Source organism: Nomascus leucogenys, chromosome 11, assembly GCF_006542625.1.
Source record: "Nomascus leucogenys isolate Asia chromosome 11, Asia_NLE_v1, whole genome shotgun sequence".
NCBI lineage: Eukaryota > Metazoa > Chordata > Mammalia > Primates > Hylobatidae > Nomascus > Nomascus leucogenys.
In genome coordinates, this window is record NC_044391.1 from 108390895 (window position 1) to 108414513 (window position 23619).

Genomic DNA, 23619 nt, shown 5'->3' on the forward strand with positions numbered 1-23619 from the left:
GCATATTTTACTTCAAAGTTCTTCCTGGGATTTGCCTTAAGGGAATGTCCCCCTTGGGACAATGGGAGATTTGTCTGCCTACTGAATCAAGGCCAGTAGGAGAAAGGGAAGAGGATAGCGCTCCAGTTTGCATGGAAAGTCATGAAAGGAAGATGGGTGGGACCAATTCTAATTCGGTTTTGTTTGTTTGTGTTTTGTTTTTTGAGACACAGTCATGCTATGTCACCCAGGCTGGAGTGCAGTGGCATGATCTTGGCTCACTGCAATCTCCGCCTCCTGGGTTCCAGCAATTCTCCCGCCTCAGCCTCCTGAGTAGCTGGGATTACAGGCGTGCACCACCACGCCTGGCTAATTTTTGTATTTTTAGTAGAGACTGAGTTTCACCATGTTGGCCAGGCTGGTCTTGAACTCCGGAACTCAAGTGATCCACCTGCCTCTGTCTCCCAAAGTGCTGGGATTACAGGCGTGAGCCACTGTGCCAGGCTCTAATTCTTGACCTCACCAATCCATCATAAAGCAAATTCTCCCTTCTCTCTCCCTTCCTTCCCTGACTATTTCTGTCACTGTGCCTCCTCTCATCAGTGTTGGCCATAGATAAGTTTCTAAAACTGTGGTCCTTATAAGTCTTTCATTGAAATCACCTGGGTGTTGAGGGGTGGTTGCAGGGGGTGGTGGTGAGGTGAAGTGGTTGGAAGCTTGTATTTTTACAAAGCTCAGTAGATGATTTATATAGACTGTATCATTTTAAAACCATTGGCACATATTCTAAAATATAAAGCTAGTCCAAACTCCTTATTTTATAGTTGAGGCGAAGGGTCTTATTCACAGTCACAGAGTTGGTTAGGGGCAGAGCCAAGGCAAGAACTCTGGGTCCCAGGAGCCAGTGAAGAGCTGTATCCTCTGCTTCATGCAGGCCCACTGTGCTGACCCCACAGCCCTTCCTGCACAGCCCTAAATCATGGGCTGTCTCAGAAGATGTAGGGGATATGGCTGATGGCCATGTGAAGACTAGCAAGGTCACTCAGCTCTGGGCACTAGCACCAAACTAGTTTCCTGAATTAGCAATTGCCAAAGCTGGTTTTGAACCTGGACACATGCTATTCCTTTAGTAAGTTTGGCAACCCATCTATGGGCTAAAGTAAAATTGGTATTTAACAAAGTACTGGGCCCATAAGAAGTTTCTTTTGGGATTCAAACGCCTTATTGCCAAAAGGGGCATTGATACTCTTTTTTTTTTCCCAACCCTGTGTGTCTGTTAAATTCCTGCTCCCATCCCCCTTAGAGTGCTCCTGCCACGCTTTCACCCTTGCATGCTCCGCTCGGATCCTGCCAGTGTTGGGGAGCTCAGTAGCTTTATAACAACCCATTAGGCTTTCTTACTTTTACAGGTGGGAATCTTGTTACTCCACGTCCCATCCTTCAGACACTCAATCTGGAATGTGTCCATCTCCACATTGTCCTGGGAAGAGACAGGAAGAAGGGAGTGGGAAGAAGGAGGTGGGGGTGGTGTCAGGGGTTTTTTCCTAGCAAAAACAACTCAAGCTCCACACGTGTCTTGATCTCGACTGAGATTTTCCACCCATGGGCCTCCAAGGGTGAGCTTGAAGGTAGGGGAAAGATACATGCTGAATTCATACTCCCTTTTCATACTCTGGAGAGGGGCAAGGGCTGTGTGCAAGAAGGGGTTTGGGCAACTATCTCTGAAGGGAAAATGGTAAGCCTTGACTCCTTTTTCAGAGCAGTGCTTCTCAAACCAGGGCAAGCGGTCAGCATCTCCTGGAGGGCTTGTTAGAACACAGGCTGCTGGGCTTCTCCCCCAGAGTTTCTGATTCAGTGGGGCTGGCCTACCCAAGCATTTGCATTTCTAACAAGTTCCCGGTGATGCTGAAACTGAACACCCCTCTTTGAGAACCATTCCTTGAAAGCGATGGTCCTCTAGCTTGGCTGCACCAATCACTGGTCCCAGGCCCAAAAAGTCTGCTTTAACTGATCTCAAGTGAGAGCTGGGAGGTGATTTTTTTTAAAGCTAACCATGTGATTCCTAGAACTACTGCTTCAGGGGGTGGGAGAGTGAGGGGAACCCATCTGTTCCTTTTTTTATTTTTTTGAGGTGGAGTTTTGCTGTGGTCACCCAGGCTGGAGTGCAAAGGCATGATCTCAGCTCACTGCAACCTCTGCCTCCTGGATTCAAGCGATTCTCCTGCCTCAGCCTCCTGAGTAGCTGGGATTACAGGCGCCCGCCACCACACCTGGCTATTTTTTGTATTATTTAGTAGAGATAGGGTTTCGCCATATTGGCCAGGGCTGGTCTCAAACTCCTGAGATCAGGTGATCCACCCGCCTGGGCCTCCCAAAGTGCTGGGATTACAGGCATGAGCCACCATGCTTGGCCCCATTTGCTACTTTTAAACTGTTTACTTCCTTTCCTGGTATCCCACTCCACTCCCCTCTATAAGCCTGATGAACTTTGTTACAGTTCTCAGCCTTGATTATAGAGCTGTATGGATCCATATTTTTAAAATTCAAACCAGCTCATGCTCTGATTAAAACAAACAAACAAAATTTTGTGCCACTTTCAGAGTATGAGACCGCCTGGGATGCATGCTTTGGAATTTCTGGAGCATTTGAAAAGTTGATGGGCAGCTATGAAATTCTGTGCTGGAACTATGACAAGTTCTGGCAGCCCATCTGCCCTGGGGAGGGGGCAGTTTTGGAGAGTTTCTGTGGCCTGGTCACTCCCCTTTCCCAGGCAAGGCTCTGCACCTTCAGCACTTTGTAGCCTGTGTCACAGCTGACGAGCACTTGGTCTTTGAAGGAATACTTGGCTTGGGAGGGCTCGATTTTCCCATGGACAGGAGGCTGTAGCTCTGGGCACTCATTTCCTGGTGAGGAGCAAATGAAAGAACAGCAGGTGAGAAAATGAGAATTCTGACCTTAAAGGGCCAGTCCCTAGAAAGCAAGGCCTGATGAAGGTGAATAAAACCTGGAACTGGGTATTGGAGGCATGGATCTTCCAAGCCCTGCAAGAGACTAATTCTGGAACCATGAATAGGGCAGTTTCCAACTTGGACCACCATGTCCTTACTTGTAGAATGAAATGGTTGACCAGATGATTTCATTAAAACGCAGGGTTGGGAGGAATGTTAAATGTCATTAAATCCAATCCTCGTCTGATGCTTCTCTTACAATATCCTCCTCAGTAGACGCCAAACATACTGCTCAGCTAGGAGCCCCACCAGGTCCAAACCTGCATCCCTCCTCCCTCAGCCACCACCCCCGGGAGGGCTAAGCATGGCGGCTCAGGGACACAGTGACAGGGAGCTCAATGCCTCCCTAACTTGTACCTTTCAGGCACGGACTCTGCTGATTACGTGAACACTGTTTTCCTACTTAACTGAAATTTGCACCCCTGTAATTTTTACTCATTTGTCCTCTTGGGCCACCAAGGATGACCCAAATTGCGCTTTCTTCCCAAGGCCTTTCTTCAAAGCGTTAGAAAGACTGTGATCACATGCCTCTGAGTCCTCTCCTCGAAAGGCTAAATCTGAGAGGCTCTTCAGGCCTGGGGCTATACCTGACACTTTTTCTGAGACAAACTCTCCTTTGTTAAGATCCTCCCTACTCTCCCCCATCTGAGCAGTGTATGTGATAATGTAGGCAGGGCCAGAGTTTTAGTCTATGAACTGGATTAGTCATGCCCAGCTGCGATCTTTTGTCACCGATGTTCACCCTTTCCTTCCTTGAGTTCCTACAGACCAGTTACTGCAGGTTGAATGGCTTGATCAAGGTTTGAGCCAGGACTGGCTGACTTGGGGGATGGGGGCATGAGACCCATGGGCTTTGCCGATGGGGGGCCCAGAAGGAGGCAAAGCACCATAATGAAACATTCTGGGCTACAGGCCCATATCCAAATTCTAGCCCTAGACTTGGAGAAGGCTGGAGCTGAAAAGGCCCTCTCCAAGTCTACTGAGTCACTGTGTGAGGGGTAGAGTTCAGGAAACAAGATTTCTTTTTCTTTAATCTCTGTATGTGATACTGAAGTACATGTTTTGAAAACCACCAGTCTAGTCCACCCAACATTACTGCTGCCCTTGCCCCCATTTTATAGATGGAAAACTGAGTCAGGAGAGAGCACATGCCTTGGTCCCCAGCTGCTCAACTGGGAGTCCCATCAGGTCTCCAGAGGAGATCCAAGCCTGCACATCTCCTCCCTCAGCCACTGCCTCTGCAAGGGCTAAGCACAGCAGCTGAGTGTGACCTGGGAGGGAAGAGGTTACCTGCAGCCCTGTATGAGAGCCTCCAGCCCCGGTTCTCTCCCGAGTTGTCACTATGGAATAGGATCAGGACACTGTGGCTCTGCGTGCTGATGGGTTCTGGGGCTTTCTCTCCACAGAAAGGCCCAAAAACTTTTGGACCAACTTTGATCTGCAAAATATGAAAGAGAGAGAAAGAGAGGGTTACATCTGAGCAGCCAAAATGGCTACTGCAGGTAACACCTCTCCACTGCACTCTGGGTTTTCTGGAAGCTTCCATATGAACCCTTGGTATTCACTTAGGTTTTTAGTGAGCCTTACCATTCACCAGATGGTTTCATCTTCATTCTCTCTTTTATAATTAACAATGGCTCTTGAAGTGGACAAGGCAGGTTAATAATCCTCTACTTAACTATTTACAATAGCAAAGGCATAGAACCAACTCAAATGCCCATCAATGATAGACTGGCATTGATATGGCACATATACACTGTGGAATACTATGCAGCCATACAAAAGGATGAGTTCATGTCCTTTGCAGGGACGTGGATGAAGATGGAAGTCATCATTCTCAGCAAACTAACACAGGAACAGAAAACCAAACACCGCATGTTCTCACTCATAAGTGGGAGTTGAACAATGAGAACACATGGACACAGGGAGGGGAAGATCACACACCAGGGCCTGTCAGGGGGTGGCGGGGCAAGGGGAGGGAGTGCATTAGACAAGTACCTAATGCATGTGGGGCTTAAAACCCGGGTTTAATTGGTGCAGCAAACCACTGTGGCACATGTATACCTATGTAACAAACCTGCATGTTCTGCACATATATCCCAGTACTTAAAGTAAAATTAAAAAAAAAAAATCCTCTGCTTAAAGATGAACATATTGTGGCTCAGAGAAGGGCAGAGTGCTGTCTGGTGCATAAAGCAGAGATGATCTCTGCTGTCAAAGAAACTGCAGTCTAGTCGGGGGGAACTAAAAATAAATAATAAACAAAATAATTATAGGTTGTCATAAGGGTTATAAAAATAATCAAGATGATATGCATATACAATAGAAATATATGCTATATGTTTATAATTGATGTAAAATCTATGTAACCTGTAGAAGTAATCATTCCTATAATGGTAATATAATAGATAGTAACTTTAATTAGGTAATCAAGGAAGGCCTTTCTCTGAGGTAGCATTGGGGATCTGAGATACGTAGGATGAGTATGAGCCTATTTGAAGAGAAGGGAAGAACACTTCATAGGGAGAGAAAACTGCATATGTAAAGATCAAGGCCAAGGGTGGGAAAGAGCTTGCCTAGTGTTAGGAACAGGCGGGAAGCCAGGCTGGCTGGGCAGTGGGAGTGCTGTGGCATGAGGTTGGAAAACAGACAAACGCCACGTTGTGTTGAGAAATTTAGGTTTAATTTCAAGTGCAAACTCGATCGAATCTAGCTTTTATAAAGATCACCCTCAATGCTGTGGGAGAATAGATTGTGTAGGGCAAGAGCGGAAGCAAAAAAACAAAACAAAACAAAAAACAGTTGGGAAGTTTTGCAGCTGAGCAGGAGGGAGGTGATGAGTTTGCGGGAGGTTGGGGGCAGTCGGGGAGAGAAGGCAGTAGGCTCTATTATCTGATCCAGATTCCCCACCTTTCAGTCCTGGTTCTTTTCCACGTCTTTAACCTGTTTTTTCCCCATCTTTGAGGGCCATGACTCCTTACCTATCATTTGGTGACTTCTGCAATCCCAAGTGACATCTTTGTCCTGTCCTTATTGAGGAGAGGGGAAACAAATGAAGCCCTAAGAGGTTGCGCGCTTGGGTGGGGCTCCTATGTGTAGCTCCTGGGATACCACGGCAGGCAGAATTCTAGGGTGGTCCTCCTGACCTTCACCCCTGGGGCTACTTTGTGATGATGTTATGTTAAATGGCAAAAGGGATTTTGCAGATGTATTAAAGTTATTCATTAGTTGACCTAAAGTGAGGGAGATTATCTGGGTGGGCCTAACCCAATCACACGAGCCCATTCAACACAGTTTCCTCCTGCTGGTAGCAGCAGCAGAAGTCAGGGAGATTTGAAGTGTAGTAGGAATTTGATGGAAGGGACTGTCTCTGATGGCAGCGGCCAATGTAAAAGTATCTGAGCACAACTTCTAGAGCTGAGAGCCACCATTGGCTGACAGCCAGGAAGAAGAAGGGGATTTTAGTCTTACATCTGCAAGGAACTGAATTCTGCCAACAACTTAAATGATCCTGGAAGTTGATTCTTCTCCAGAGCCTCTAGATAAGAGCTCCATCAGCTGACACCTTGATTTCAGTCTCATGAGACCCTGAACAAAGAACCCCATTGTGCTCACTGGGACTTCTGACCGACACAATGCTGGGATAAGAAATTGGCATTGTTTTAAGCTGTTATGTTTGTGGTAGTTTGCTAACACAGCAAAATAGAAAACCCGTGGCCTATGCTTCCTGCTATCCCCCTGCAGCCAAGCTGCCTCTTAGCCTCTGTACACAAGTAGGGGACAGCCCAGGCTCTAAGTTCTAGAGTTTTCTTCGGTGTCCTCTCAGTCTTTTCTGCCTCTCTCACTGTTGACAGCTTTCTCCTGGGCAGTCTCATTTTCTGGCTCTTTCTGACCTCTTTTGTGGGTTCCTCTTCCTCCGTCTAGGTCTCATAATCTATTATGTTCTAGCTTCCATTTAATTTTTCTAGGACATCACGCCATTTCCACAGTTTAAATCAGCACCTCTTTGAACATTTCATGGCACCCATCTTTATCCCCAGCTCAGGGTCTCGTCCGAGCTAGACCCTAATATTCAGCTCTACTTGGATGTCTTGTCTGATCACTCTGTAAGAATTGCTGGTTTTACTTTCCACATATCTCAAAAATATCTCCCCCATTATCCCAGCCATGGCTCAAATTCAGGTTGCCATTCCTTCTTAATTATTATATTGAAATAACCACAAATTGAGTAGTTATTTGCCTGTGGTGTTTGTTCCGTCTTTATTTGCCTTTGACATAGCCTCTTCCCGCAAGTGGGCCCAGCAGCATAATTTGTGAGGTCTGGGGCAAAATGAAAATACGGGGCCCCTTATTTAAAACAAATTAAAATTTTCATACATTTTTCTTTGCCTTGGTAGTAGGTTAAAAAAATAAACAGAAGAAAAATAGTTCCGTATGTGTATTAAACCAAGCATGAGGCCCTTCTGTGCACAGGGCCCTACGTGACGGCGTGGGATTCGTGTTCGTGAGGCTGGGCATGCCCGCAAGAGACTTTTCTAAAATGCAGATTCACCTTACGACTCTCCTCCTCAAGCCACCCTAGTGGCCAGCGGGGTCATTTCAGATCAGAGATTCCTGGAATAGATCTAATTAAGATGGTAGATATTATTTTAAATAATGCCTTTTTGAGAAACTAGCTGCTAGGCTCTCTATCCTGGGAGAAGAAGGTGAAGGTTCTGCAATACCAATTTTCCCAACTCAGCCAAGATTTTCCAGCATCTCCAGGACAAGTGTTCATTGCAGGCTCACCTTGATGTAGTCATAGGGGCAGGGCACCTCAGGATGGTCCTCAATGTCAAATATGTCTTCAAACTGCAGGTTGACCATGAAACCCTCCTCCAGCTCGATGGTATAGAGGCATTCAGAGCTCTTGGGGTAAGGGTTTGGGAAGTCAGGGCTGGTGATCACCCCAGTCCTTTGAGTGAAGAGGTTGTCACTGCACTCCACTGTTGGAAACATAATAGAGAAAATGGCGCATCGCAACCATGGCCATAGCAAGCCTTGCTTATCTGTTATTATATGATTTTCCCAATGGTCCCAAGCAGTAGACAGGGAAGGTATCGGCATCGCCATTTTACAGATGGGAAAAATGAAGCTCAAGGTCACATGTCTAGTAATTTACCGAGTTGAGATTCAAGCACAGATTTTCTAATTGTCTGTCCAGGGCTGTTTACCCTGTGTGAAGAGCCTTCTCATCAGATCCTCTGGTATGGGGGTCAGGGAGAGGGATCTGAGAGGGAAAGGTTTTGAGATGGAGTGGTCAGGGGGATGCCTGGACCTCTGTGATGGTGTCCTCCCTGCACCCAGAACTTCAGGAGATCCCTCATCTCCTACAGGCCCTTGACACACACCCTCACTGTCTAGCCCTTGTCTTTATTTTGTTTTTCTTTATAGTGCTATTCACTCTGTTCAACTAAATGTAGCCTTAAGCTTCCTTCTTAGTTTTTATTTTATTTTATTTTATTTTATTTTATTGAGACAGGACCTCACTATGTCACCTAGGTTGGAGTTCAGTGGTGCCATCTCGGCCCACTGCAACCTCCGCCTCCGCCTCCACCTTCACCTTCTCCCAGTGATCCTCCCACCTCAGGCTCCTGAATAGCTGGAACTACAGTCACGTGCCACAACACCTGGCTGATTTTTGAAGTTTTTGTAGAGATGGGGTTTTGCTATGTTGCTGTTGCCTAGGCTGATCTCAAATTCCTAGACTCAAGCCATCTTGCCTGCCTTGGCCTCCCAAAGTGCTGAGATTACAGGTGTGAGCCACCTTGCCCAGCCTCCTTACATATTTTAAATTCAGCCTGAAGGGTTCTGCATACATGGTGAACTGTAACCTAATTGGATTTTTAAGTAGACTGTGATCTACTCTTCTATTGTAAACTAAAAATAAAATCCTAAGCCCTCCACTGACCTCATGGGCCTCCTGTGGCAAAAGGATCTCCAGAAAAACCTTAAAATGGAATTCCTGGCCATGATGGAGTGGTAGGTTAGACACTCCTTCTATGTCCCCTTTTCTCTGCAGTTTGGACCCAACAACCGACCAACATTAATGTTAAATAGAGATCATGAGAGTGAGAAAACAGACTCCTTGTGGCAATAAAATACCAAATTATAAATGATGAAGGAACTAAGGCCATGCCAGGCAAGGGTTAAGTCACGCATCCCTACACTGAAAGCATAAACTATGTTCTAACGATGCAACAAAGTTTTTCTTTTTCTCCAGCAGCTGAACAAGTACTGGCCTTGCGATAAGTGATATGAAAACAATTTTCAGCTCTACCAGATGCTGACTGGCTGATCCCCACCCTGTTCCACCAGCCATAACTACAGCTTTGAATGGACAAGACATCGATTTCAGTCACTTTCTCTTGATAAGAGACTTCTGACCATGGCCTGGTTCTCGCCAGTTTACAGAGGCTGCACACCTGAATGTCTCCTGTCCTGAAAAGACGTTTGGACCCTAACTGTAATACATTTAATGTAAAGTCTCCATCCCAAAGTGAACATGGGTCCTATGTTGCATTTATGTTTGTTCAATATGCATGTGTCAGGACCACTCTTAGGAATATGCATAGCTCCTCCTATGACCTGTTGAATATGTATGTTTAGCCAACCTGTTCAGCATAAAGCTCCTATCTCAACCCCTCCTCCTTTTAAGTGCCTGTCTCTGGTCTTGGCTGGAGGCGGTGCTTCCCAGACTATGAGGACGGCCACCTGCTGTAACCCTTCATAAGGAATAAAATCTCCTCTCTTTTTCTAAACTTACAGATTTGTAATCTTAATTTTTAAGTTAACAGTACCAATCACAGAGTTTTGGCCAGTCACGGGTGGCCATCTGCTCAAACTATGTTCAAACAAGGCAAATACCAAGCTGTAAGTAATTTGGCTGTTTCTGTACCTGACTTCCATTTGCTGTCCATCACTTTCCTTCTACTTCCTATAAATATTATCCAGCATGAGCAAACCCTGAAGTTGCTCTGAACATATTCTGGTGGTGGTAGGGTGGGTGGAGGGGAGGATTCTCAAATTGTTCTTTGCTCAGTTAAACTCTGTTAAATTTAATTTGTCTGAAGTTTTTCTTTTAACAGCTCCCTATGCTCATTTTCTTGCTCCCACTAGACTGTAGGTTCTGTGAGTGCAGGAATTGTGCTTCGTTCCCCACTGCATTTACTGCACGCGAGAATCCACTGTCCTGGGAACCTAGACCTGACTTTAGCCCTGCTAAGGAACCTTTATTTGTCACTAAGTCTTTACCCTTGGGCCAGTTCATCCTAGATCTGGGATGTCAAAGTTTCTACGCCCTTATTCATTCTGCTTATTTGCAAATGAGAAAACTGTGGTTCTGAAAAAGGGGTCATGACTAACTTAAAGTTTCACAGCTATGAGCTGCAGCACAAGCTGAAGATAGAAGTCTCCGGAGTTCCTGATTGTTCTCATTTGTTACCCCAAGCATTCTCATGGGGGCGATCTTGCCCTCAAGAAAGCTAAAATTCCTTGTTGGTGGGGAAGGTCTTGCTTTTTAAATGCACAATACACAGATGGACATACAGTACATAAACAGATATATATAGTCTATCTGTGGTATTAAAATTTCATGGGGGAGGGGGGCCTTAGGAAAATGATATTTAAAAAAGCTACTGGTGATGGGTGAAAATGAAGAAAATGAGTGAGACCTTGCTCTGCCCTAAGTGTTCGTGGCCCTGACTGTACTGAACACATAGTAGATACTCAGTGAAAACTTAACCGAATAAAAATATAGAAACCATACACTCTTTAAGAAAAATCCTGCACGTGCCAGTTCTTTTGGTTTTAGATTGCTTTATACTGATGCGTTATATAGGGTTTTATTCAGAAGCAAATAACAGCTTTTGAAGGAGGAAGAAAAAAAATTGTCTCCAGACTTGCCCTCCTCCAGTGATCCCTCACTCAGCTTCCAAGTGAGATTTCAAGCACACATGCTTATCCTGGACCATGCTAATCTACTGGCTGTTCCCTGAAACATTCGAAGTTCTATCACACCTCTGACTGTTTGCAGAAGCTCTTCTCTCTGCCTGGAAGACCCTTCTTCTCCTTATTCTTTCATCTCTGTCAAGGGTCACAACTCTGGGAAGTGTTTGCCTGCACAGGTCTGATTGTGCTATGTCCATACTTCCATTACATAAATGTAATGGAAACATTAATGTTAAAATAGAGACCATAAGACACTTCACCATTTGCTTACATGCCCATTACCCCACTAGCCCAAGAGCTCCTCCTAGAAAGTGGCTAAACCCTTCCATTTCTCCATCCCTCCCTAAGCACGAGACTATAGCATAGTAGGTACGTTGATAGATGAAAACAAAGATAGATAGAAGGAATGGGAAGTTTTCTGGCTGTTTCTGTTTGCCTCTTTCCTCTCTCTCTTCTTTCCTTTGGACTGAGGTCTCTCTATTGTAGAGGAACTTAGGGGCCATGGAAAAGAAGAGAAAAGGGGTTGCTGGGTAAAGCATAACTCATGGCTCAAAGAGAAAGAACTGGGAAACCCAAGTTTTCCCCTAACTTGACCAGACCAATTGCCTACAATAGGATAGGAGACAGCAACCTATATAGCAAAAATACTGCCGAGAAAGAAAGATGGCCAAATAGTCTAGAGCTTCTCTCCTTTGGGAACCCAAGATCAGGTTTCCAGGCTGGGTGGGCATTTCTGCATCTTCATCCGTGTGGTGTCTGAGGTGCATCATTGACTTCACTTTTACTTGTTCCTATTGCATATCTGTCTTTCTCTGAGCCTCACCTAATGTTATTGAGGATGTGGCCTAATAAGGGCAATGCACAGAATCATGGGTAGACTCTACCTCGGCAGGTCCTGTTGTCTGTGTGGAGGATGTAGCCGAAGCGGCAGGAGCAGTAGTAGCCGCCAATGTAGTTGTGGCAGTAGTGGTCACAGGACAGCTCCTCATCCTCCCTCTCCTTGCACTCGTCCACATCTGTAGGGCAGGTAAAGCCTCTCCGTCAATACATGCATGATGATGAAAACTACAGCCAACATTTATAGAGCACTTGATATGGGCCACTCACTATGTTAGGAGATTCACGCATTCTCTCATTTAATCCTCACATACAGCCCAGAGGTAGCCATTATCTTCACTTTACAGACTAGGAAACTGGAACTCAGAGGGGTTAGGCAACTTACCCAAGGTCACAAAGAGCCAAGTTCAAACCCAGGTAACTTGACTTCTGGTGGGACCACTATCCTCTAACAGTTATAATAATAACTGTGTGTGAGACAACAACCTCAGGAAGCATTACACATTTGTTACTATGCATTCTGTTACTATTCACATTCTGTGGAGGATGAAATGGAGACATAGAGGCATTAACGAACTTAGAATCACACAGATAGTAAGTGGCAGACCAGAGATTTAAATACAGACAAGCTGGGTACGGAGCTTGTGCTCTTAACTTCTACCTCATGCTACCTCTTTCTTTCTTTCTGCCCCTAATGTGGGTCAAGCCCTGTCCTAGGCATTTGAATGTACATTTCCCCAGAAGGGATAAACAAATGGCCAACAAGCACGTGAAAAGATGTTCAACATTGCTAGTCATTAAGGGAATGCAATTTAAACCACAATGAGGTACCACTACATACCCACCAGAGTGATTAAACTTTTTAAAAATTGGCAACATCTAATGTTAGTTTAGATGTGGAGCAGCCAGAACTCTCATACATTGGTGGACAGATAAAAAATGTTATATTTGCTTTGGAAAAGGTCTGGCAGTGTCTCATAAAGCTAAACATATACCTATCCTATGATCCAGCAATTCTTCTCTTATATATTTACTCAGTAGAATTGAAAACATATGTTTGCAAGAAGACTTGCACAAGAAGGTTCATAAAAACTTTATTAGTGAGAGCCAAAAAGTGGGTAGATCCCAAGTAGCCATCAATGAGAGAATGAGTAAACATACTTTAGTATATTCATACAATGGAAAAATACTCTGCCGGGAAAAGGAGCAAATTACTGATGCATGCGACACATGAATTAACTTCAAAAACATTATGCTGAGTAAAGGAATCCTCACCCCCAAAATATACACTCTATGTTTTCATTTAAATGAAGTTTTAGAAGAGGCAAGAACTAATCTATAGCAGAAAAAAAAATCAAAACAGTTGTTTCCTCTAAGGGAAGTGGGAGCAGAGATTGACCGGGCAGGGACACAAAGGAACCCTCTGGGCTGGTGGTAAAGTTGAATGTCTTGTTAGAGGTTTGGGTTACACACAAATATAGATTTTTCAAAATTCAACAAATGTATACATGAGATATGTATATTTCATTTTATGTCAATTTGACACAAAAAGAAAAAATACTGTGAACAAATATGAAACTCTAGCAAAATAATATGCATGCTGAATTTTTTAGGAAGAAGTATACTGATGTCTGCAATTTACATTAAAACACTTTGTAAAAGATGAATTGCTGGATTGATTGATAGAGGGTAGATAGATGGATAGATATGTGATAGAGCAAATGCAGTAAGTGCACACACAGATTTCCATCGTAAAGGAGAGGAGGTCACAAGGCAGTTTTCATCTTCGGAGAGAGAGAGAGAGACCTGAGGATGAGTCAGTTCTCCAACTTACCCACAGCCATGTAGTGGGCATCAAAGCCTGTGAATCGCTCCTCATTGGAGAAATCTGACCGGAAAGTGATGGACATGAAGGAGCCAGGGGAGAGGACCACCTCCTGGCCGGGAGTCTGCTCTGTGTCTGTGGTCTCCCTGCCACAGAAGGTTGCCAGCACCTGGTCCTCAGTTTCTACCTTTGAGGTCAAAGAGAAAGGGAACAAGATGAGCAGTTTCCCAGCTAGGATTATGTCCTTATCTTTAGAAAGAAAAAGGAAGGGGCCACCCAAGAGTAGGCTAGTCAGCCTGAGAAACCCAAAGAAAGGAGGTTAAGGATTCTTGAGAAAAGACGCGTTACAGGTTAATTCAATGTGGCCATCTGATCAGTTTCATTCATCTTATTTAGTTCCATTAGAAGTAGCTTGATATTTGTTGTTCCTGTCAATAACCAAGCGGCTTATTTATTAAAAATAACTCAATATGAAAGTTTAAAAAAGTTAGATAACCTCGCAGACAGATTCTCTGCGTAACAGGAATTTACCACATTTCCAAAGAATGGAAACTGTGTACACAATATAAGTCATTCATTGAGTACCCAGTGTGTGCCTACTGCTGAGCAAAGCATGAGGTGATGAGAGATAGTCAGACACAGTGCTGTGCACACAACAGCAGTGTTGAGATTGAGGAACACAGACACAGGCAGGTATTACACAGTGTGACAAATGCTTTCACACAAGCAGAAGCACTGCATATGCACTCAAAGCAGGCAAACGATCCATATTAGAATGTAAGCTGCAGGAGAGAAGGACTTCATTTTCTTTATAGATGTGTCTTCAGTGCATGGAACAGGACCTGGCACATAGTAGTTATCCAATAAACATTTGTTTACAAGAACTGAAAGTACAAGCCCCATTCTGTGAACAGTGAGTAGCCAGGGAGTCTGTGGGGATTGTAGGAGGAGATGTACTTGGAAGGATACATGGAAAGTAAATTATGGTTGACCTTGAATGCCGTTAATTCTGTGAGTAAGTGGAAGACACTGAAAACTTTTAAGCAGGAAAGTCAGGTAATGAAAACTAATGTTTAATAGGCAGTCTTAATACAGAAACTATTTATTGGAATCATCCAAAAATAGTTTGAGTGTGTATCTCTGTGTGTACATGTTTGTGTTAAGACTTAGATGCAAAAAACATGCCTGTTTGCTAAAAGAATTCCCTTCTTTGGAACAGCCAGAGGCCCTGTGATCCAAGCAGAGATCCTAAACTGGAGGCTTAAAGCTGATTTTATGTGAGACAGGAGTTTGGGAAGCTTTGTATGATAGCTAGTTGGTATACTTATTTGAGTATGAATTCTTGACATACCTATTCGATTATCTTATACCTAATCCAATTCTTTTAAGTTGTATTTGTGTTTGCAACCTCTGGACTAATATTTTAGCCAAGATGTGTGAAAAAAATCTCTTACCAAGAATGATTCCTGCTGCCTTTCAAAGTCATTAGAGAAAAGTTCTCAAAGGCTGCCTATCTCTAGTAGCTTCTAATGAATTCATTGTTTTGTTCATTAGTTTAGCATGTCAGAAATATCTTGACATTTGACACTTCTGTTTTGAAACTAATGGTTTATTTATTTAAAATAAGTGGGAGTTTCAAAGAAAAACAATTTGCCCTGGCAACAAAACACAAGTACAATTAATCACTAACTTTGGGAATTGAAGTGTAAACAGAAGATGAGATCATGGCTTTGCTATTTATTCCTCTTCTCTGCAGATACCAGCCGAACTCACACCAGTCTTGTTACTGTAGAATGTGCCTATCTGCACACAGCTGAAATGTCACTTCCTTGAACCTCCCAGCTGCTGTGTTATTTTGTCTGACTCAGTTTTCCAGATAGCCAAAGCTTTACCTAACTATAACTAAAAATTTTCTTTTTGGTGTAACACTTTTTTAAAAAAAGTACTTTAAAGAAGTACCCACTTTCTCAAGTGAAACATGCTAACCCTTTCTTGGTGATCCAGGGACATTGTTATGAATGTCAACCACTGTGATACTACATTAAAGTGATAATCTTGAGGATATTGAGTTGCATAATGTTGCTTGACCTGGCATTAAACATTGCCAGACTATAAAGCCCTGAAATTCTGAAGTCTTCTTTATGTCATGTTTTATTTCCTGTCTTTTTATCAGCCTATTCACTGTAATATTCTGTCTGCTTATTTTTAATATGCTATGAATTAGAAACCAGTTAAACTGCTTTTGCTAGAACTTAATAAAAAAAAGCTAAACAGATTTAGAATGAGGGCCTGGGAAAGGGATTCTTCTGTGAGTAACTGCATGAACTAGAGTACACCATCTTGGTGACCTCTGCTTTGGAGTAATACGATATATAGGAACCTGGCACTTGGAGGTCCTGGGTCCTGTTCCTGACACTGCCGTATTCTGCATTTTGGGCCATCTCCTTTCTAGCTCTCAGTTATCCATTTGTAAAAACAGGGGTTTGGACTAGCTGAGCTCTAGATTCCTTTCCAATTCGGACATCGTAGCCATCATAGTCTAACACAGTTCTAAAAAATCATCATAGTCATATATTATATAAACCAACCAGAAGATGTTAAGCAGGAGTTTTAACACATGCAGGATTACTGCTTGCGGATGAACTTGAATTTGTTAATAATGAATAGTCATGCCTTGGGCATTAATAGTTCCAGCTACACAGCCTTCTTTCTGGAACTTGGTATCCCCAATGCCTCTTGGGTTCTGCAGTGACTGGGACACGAACATTTTCAAGTGAACCCACTGGTCATTTGGATTAGGGAGATACTACTGAGGGTCTGTGATAAATGACCTCCCTCCTTGTAATGTCTGGGCTGAAGGACCTTTTCATAATGGCAGATAAATCAGATAAGTGGTTATCACCTGCAGAGCCACAGTATTCCAGAGAACAGGAAGCATGACCCAGCTGAGGCCCATGGGAAAATTTGAGCCATACATCCTTTTAGAAGCAGAGAAGAGAAGACCAGTAGCCTGGGGCCCTGGGAATTCAGCCTGCAGCTCAGAATAGAGTCCTGGAATATCAGAGCTGGGCGGGACCTTTAAGAGCTATTTCTATCTGCCTCCTTCTATAGGAAACAGAGGTCAAGAGAGGGGAAGTGACTTGCTCAAGGCTGGAGAGATAACATGAACATTTTCTGATATCAGTTTTGCTTTGGGAACTATTCTGAGATGAGAGAAAAGAACCCACCAACCCAGAGAGTACATGACTAAAGACACAGACACTTGGCCAAACAATTTTCCTGGCTCAAAGGCCTCTTGAAACCTTATCTTGGGTGCATGGACTGTCTCTTAGAGAGGATGTGGCTCAGTGACAGCTCCAGTCATAACCTAAACAGAGGGGTCACTGGTCCTGGTTAATATTTGCATCCTCTGCTGTGGAATATGGAGTTCTATAAAGATCATTTACCTCTGAATATAGGCAGATTGAGACCTAGCTTCTATTTGGACTGTCCCCTCTCAGAGATCATCATATCAACATGATGGAGGGACCTTATCAAGTGAAGACAAAACATTCATAATGATGGAGACCCATGTGGCTGCGAATAATAAACTCTTCATTTTTCTATTTCTTCTTGTGGGCAACTATGTCCTTACAGACTATTGTTATTTAGGACACCAACATGTGGCTGTATGTCCTCAATTTGTTTTCTTTCAACTCAATTCACCAAATATGTGTGTACTAAGTTCTGTCTACACTTTAATGTGAAGGGTGCCAAAAATTATTTATTTGTTATACGAGCTCAATAAGCAAGTTTCCTGCCTCTAGGAATGTGATACTTGGTAGAAGAATAAGATAAGTACTCAAAGGTGTATGTGTTGGGGTATTATCAGGGTATGGTAAGTGCAATCAAAGATGGGCTGCCCTGGGGGTTTAAGGAATGGAAAAGATTGAATCCAGCTGAGGGGAATCAGAAAACATTTAGGAAGAAGAGAATAGTCTTTGAGCTGGAGGCTGAAACATGAATAGAATTTAGGCAGGTAGAAATCATGGATGGAGGGTAGGGTGTGGGTAGAGTATGTAGGGAGAGGAAATAGTGAAGGCCTGGGGTATTCAAGTCTCAACTGCTCCTCTCCACTACCCATTACCTGGCATCAGAAAGGGGCTCTGTTAAGGACAGAGAACTGGGAAGGCAGATTTGAAAAGGAGAAGCCAAGAGGCTTTGGTTTCCATGAGTTTTCTACCTCGGCAGAAACAGCACAAACCTGCTAGGCAAAAACTATGGCAGGGCAGCAGGGGTTGGCCAAATTTCTGTGGAAGGACAGCTACTCTATGGAAGGACAGCTACTCTTGCTATGTATGTCTGCTCTCTGCATGTCCATAAATTCATTACATCAGCTAAACAAATGCATTGACATCTACCAACTGGCTCCTCAAAGTAATGTGTAGAGAAAGCAGCCCAGGGGGGATTGCTCTCCTTTTATAGATGAGTAAATTGAAGCCCAGATAATTTGAACAAATTGGGCAAGGCGACTGGTGAATCTAGTGAGTGGTGAATGAATCTCATGATAAATGAATCTAGTGAGTGGTGGATCCAGGTCCACAATTGCAGCATCCTGATTCCCTAGCCAGTGCTCCTCTAAGACGTTAGGCAAATAAACAAAGGCTGTCTTATAACCCAAATGCCTCATGAGTTTGTTTGTCAATGTTCCCGAGCTATCTCCTGGAGCCTTTCTGAAATCTGCTCAGGGAACTTGAGGAGCATTGCAGACTTAATTTAGGGAGACATTTAGGGAGTATGCTGGATTACCCTGTTGCCAGTTTAGTTAATCTGGGAGCTACGTTCCCCAGACTTTCTTTCCCTGTATAGTTCTAGATTAGAGTTGGCCAAAAGAGGAATTTGTGCAAGTTTGAAAGGCAATAGTCATTACTCACTGAAGGTTGTTTTATAATCACATACAGAGAAAGAAATGTGTAGATGTGTCCAATACATCCTCACTTGCTCTCACGTTCCTCTACTCTGCACCCGGCTCTTCTTTATAATTACTGGCTCTGATGACCAACAGTGCCCCATGCCTATCACCAGATACTTTCAGGTGAAACCACAGAGGTGGTAGCTGCTTACAGCCAACAGCTTCTCAGAGACCCTTTTCCACGAGTCTCCCCTTCATAGTTGCACTTGGGCCCCTTAGGTAGAATTGACTTATCAGATTCCCTTGCAGATGCCAATATTTCCACCCATGCCAGGGCTTTAAGAGAACTGCTTGGCGACCTTTTCTGTAATCCTTTAACTCCCCATTCCTAACTTTTACTTGCCCAGCTCCTTCTATAATTACATGAGTTCTAATACCCATAAATATTCATTATCTCACATTACTCATAAAGACTTTGCTTTCCTGATTGAAGTCTGACTGAAATAGTTATTGATACCAGAAGTAGAATGCTGCAGTAACAAAAAACTAAAATATGAAGCTTCAGTTTTAGGATTGGCTAGCAAGTAAATACTAGAAAAACAGTGAAGAGACTACTATAGGAGTCTAAAACAGACCACTTGAGTAATGCAGTGGTGAATCAATTGGCAAAACTTGTGTGCGGCAACTTAGAAGGTAGAAAAATGTATGTAATGGGCTAGGTGTGATGCCTCATATCCGTAATCCCAGAAATTTGGGAGGCCAAAGTGAGAGGATCACTTGAGCCCAGGAGTTCAAGACCAGCCTGGGCATTATAGCAAGACCCTGTCTCTACAAAAAATACAAAAATTAGCCAGGTGTGGTGGTGTGGCATGTGCCTGTAGTCCCAGCTACCCTGGAGGCTGGGGTGGGAGGATCACTTGAGCTTGGGAGGCTGAAGCTGCAGTGAGCCACGATCGTGCCACTACACTCCAGCCTGGGCAACAGAGGACAGAGCGAGACTCTGTCTATGAAAAAGAAAGAAAGAAAGAAAGAAAGAAAGAAAGAAAGAAAGAAAGAAAGAAAGAAAGAAAGAAAGAAAGAAAGAAAGAAAGAAAGAAGGAAGGAAGGAAGGAAGGAAGGAAGGAAGGAAGGAAGAGAAAGACAGAGAGAGAGAAAAGAAAAGAAAATAAAAAGAAAAAAGAAAAGAAAGGAAGGACTGTATGTAATGAACTTGCATATCTGGCTAAGGAGATCTCTAGACAGAATGTTGAAAGTGTCAGTGTGTACTTCTGGTTGTGTATGGCAATGTACTTCAGGAAGAAGTAAGTATTCAATATGTGAGCAGAACTTAGAAGAAATACAGAGGGCCCAGAACTAGCTGGGTTGGAAAACAGTCTATCTACTAGTAAAGGATTTTAAGGCTGGGTGTGGTGGCTCACACCTGTAATCTCAGTACTTTGGGAGGCCAAGGTGGGTGGATCACGAGGTCAGGAGTTTGAGACCAGCCTGGCCAACATAGTGAAGCCCCATCTCTACTAAAAATACAAAAATTAGCTGGGTGTGGTGGTGTGTGCCTGTAGTCCCAGCTACTCAGGAGGTTGAGGCAGAAGAATTGCTTGAACCTGGGAGGCAGAGGTTGCAGTGAGTTGAGATCATGCCATTGCACTCCAGCCTGGGCAACACAGCAAGACATTGTCTCAAAAAAAAAAAAAAAAAGATTTTAAAATCAAAAATGGCTTCAGGCTAAATGTCAAATCAATGGTGTGACTGTAAGAATCATTTTGTTAAGACCTAGAAGATTTAAGGCAGTACCTAGTACTCCCTATCAGCCAGACCACAAGGCACCTAAGAATCTTAAGAGCATTGTTCTATAGCACCCTGATATGCCCTTCAAAGTAGGAAGGCCTATTTTGAAAAGAATTGTGGATATGTTTTTCATCTAGTGGAGTGAACTATATTCTGCTACACTGGAGACCCAAAAAGATTTTAAGGGAGCTATATCTGCTTGGACCAGAAATGACTGAGGCAATTCAAAATGAAAAGAGGCTCCTGAGTCTCAGGTTTCTATGTACAGAAAGTGAGCTTAATAGACTACTCAGCTAAAAACACGGGCCATTTCTTACAGTAAGGAAAGAATGTCTCAGAAGACAAAGCTAAGAAGCCAGAGGCAGAGTCAAGATCAGAGGCAAGAGCCACTCTCACCACTCCCAGAGAGCAATGGACTGGGGATCCACTCTCACCACTCCGAGGAAGCAGAACTGGGCTCTAATTAAGGAACATTCTTGGTATCTGGAGTTGGCAACATGTGCCTGGCTAAATTTCAGAATTACTGTGGAGCAGTAATGGCTATATGCCTCTCATTTTTTCCATTTTTCAATGGAAATTCTATTGTGGTTATCTTATTCTTCTCTCACCAAGACAAGGAGATATTGAGCATGTGGAGAGCAAATAACTTTTCTTTTGGGTTCAGAGATCTCTAGATCAAGAAGAGATATACTTCAAGAGCTATACCTTTGTGTGTCATCTAACTCTAGACCTGATTTAGATCATGAGGTCCTGGAGTTCAAGCCTGAATGGCTAATGGGATAAAACTTTGAGAGAAGGGGCAAAAGCACATTTCACATATGCAAAGGACAAGAATTATTTTGTTCCTAGGATAGATAATAATGCATTGTTTGCAAAAATTATTCACAATAATCTCTTCCATTTCTGCACACAGATAATTCTGCAATGTAACTTCACTGCTCATTGATTGGCCTAACTTGCTTTCACAACAAGTATACGATACATTAAAAACAGTATACTATTTCCAAATTTAGGCCTCAAGGGGCCTTGTAGCTATTAACAAAGATTCTTTGCTTAGCCAAACTTTAGTCAGGCTTCTGAAACGTCTCCTCAACTCATCTGTGTACTTCCTTGTAAAACTGTTTTAGCAAAATCTTTACTGAATCAGTGTAGCAAGAACGCCCCATCCCTGAAATCTTTTCACCCTAGAGATCAAATTGGGATCCTCATCCTCCACCATCCCCACAGGTGCTGTCCGATCATCTTGGCCTGTCATCAGCAAGAATCCTGTTAGGTCATTTTAGCTAGAACCCCCATTACCCCTGATGTTTCCCCTTAGTAATTTAACATCCACTGACCACCACCATGCTCCCCGGCTATAAATCCCCACTTGCCCATGCTATACTCAAAATTGAGCCCAATCTCTCTCCCTCACTGCGAAATCCCATTGCCGTGGTCCCTATGCTTTTCGTTCCTGTCCTGAATAAAGTCTGCCTTACCACACTTTAACAAGTGTCATTGAATAATTTTTTCTTTAACACTTCCACATGTAGAATACTGCCCTAAGGCAACTGTTTGAAGAAGCCCTGTGAGGCCCCAGGGCTCAGCGGCCACATAGGGCAGAGACAAACCGTCTGATTAAAATGTCTAGACCAATTCACTGGCATTCACTATCAGCTACCAGATGAGCAACTGAGGCCATCTTTGACCTTCCAGCTTCAGACATGCCTCTGAACAACTGTAGCTGCATGAAGGGCCTCAGGCTAATCCAGCAAAAAGACCATCTCATTGGGCCCAGCTCAAACGCCTGGCCACAGAATCATAAGCAAACAAAATGGATGTTGTTTTAGCTACTAAGTGTTGGAGTGGTTTATCATATAGCAATAGATAACTTTTATAGCAAGTAAGAAAGTGATTTGGGACAAAGAACAGGCTGACGTTTGTAAACTGAAATTTGGAGAACCACAATCTCATGGGTTTCTGGCGCCTCAAAAGTCACCTAGTCTAACCTACTATCTTTTTACCACACCCTAGCAAATATCATACCACCTTTTCACTATCAGCTGCAGGGATGAGAAACTCAGTATCTTCCAAGATAGATCAGGCTGTTTTGGATTATCCTTGACTTTGAAAGTTATCTCTTGGTTCCATATCTGGGAATATAACCTAGGGAAAAATATTCCAAATGTGGAAAAAACCTTTTATAAACAAAGATATTTATAGCAGTCATATGATAATAGAATATTAGAAATACTGTAAATATCCTTTTCTAGAGAAATAGTTAAATTAGTACTAACTTCTAAATACAAGGCAGCCATTAATTATCACATTAATCGAGAGTTTATAGCAATATGGAAATATTCTTAGGAGGCAATATTAAGTGAAAAAGCAGAAAAAATAGCATATATGGTATAATTATACCTATGTTGAAAGTATGCATTGAAAATAAAAAGTAGAAGGAATTAGAGTAACTGTTAGCAATGGTTAGTGGAACTATAGGTAATTTTTCTTTCTCCTCTCTTCTTACATTTAAAAAGAAACTTGAGCTCAAAGCTGCTTCCCTCTAGCTTCCACCCCATGGTATAAAATCGGTTAATTCAACTCAACAAACAAGGGGAGCACACAGGAGGGGCAATAAACTAGCCTGGAAGTGCAAGGTCATTCATCTGCTATCACCCTCCTCCCACCGTGTCTTCCCTTCATCATAGAACATGGCGTGGGAACTCCTCGCACTCTGTCACCTCCTCTCATTTCTCTAGCCCTTGGGTCCCAACAGAGTTGAAAAAGAGATCTTTGCTTCATAAACAATAAGGTGAAAAGTAAAATTCTGAGAAAATATCAAGAAACTCAGAATACCTAAAACTCACATATGGCAGTGTATGGCAGGGAGGGTCTCATGTCAGGGGATAGTTTTTGTGACTGTGAAGTCCAAGGAGTGAGTAGGTGGGTGTAAGTGAATGGCTAAGGGGAGAGAGAAGAGTTTCTTAGTCTAGAGTTCATGAAGACCTAAAGGACAGGAAAGAGAGAGAGACAGAAAAAGAGAAGAAAGATAGATCTTAGATGTTCAAGAAAGGTTGCAATAAGAACATCTGTGCCCTTTGTTGACTTCTCAAGAGTGAGTCAAATTGTGAATTGTTTTCACTTTGTTAGGTTTTCTGTTTCTTTAGGATGCAACCCCTTACTTATTCGGGCACCTCATTTTTATATGATCTTCTCCAACGATTAGATGTTGGAAAAATTACTTAAACTCTCTGTACTGTAGGGTGAATTGTGTCCCCCTAGAATACATGCTCAAGTCCTAACCCCTGTTTCTCTGCATGTGACCT

The 23619-nt window shown here is 43.1% G+C and overlaps 1 protein-coding gene across 3 annotated transcripts in view; it reads right to left on the reverse strand.

Annotated features, from left to right (window-relative positions):
- MASP1 (mannan binding lectin serine peptidase 1) overlaps window positions 1-23619 on the reverse strand; it is a 75606-nt gene that overhangs the window by 32446 nt on the left and 19541 nt on the right. For all 3 annotated transcript variants that reach the window (XM_003256630.2, XM_003256628.2, XM_003256629.3), the window contains exons 3-8: window positions 13648-13825; window positions 11861-11992; window positions 7776-7972; window positions 4278-4425; window positions 2764-2882; window positions 1381-1459 (exon numbers count right to left, since the gene is read on the reverse strand). In XM_003256630.2, the coding sequence (XP_003256678.2) occupies window positions 1381-1459; window positions 2764-2882; window positions 4278-4425; window positions 7776-7972; window positions 11861-11992; window positions 13648-13825 (853 nt within the window). The remainder of the gene's footprint in view (window positions 1-1380; window positions 1460-2763; window positions 2883-4277; window positions 4426-7775; window positions 7973-11860; window positions 11993-13647; window positions 13826-23619) is intronic.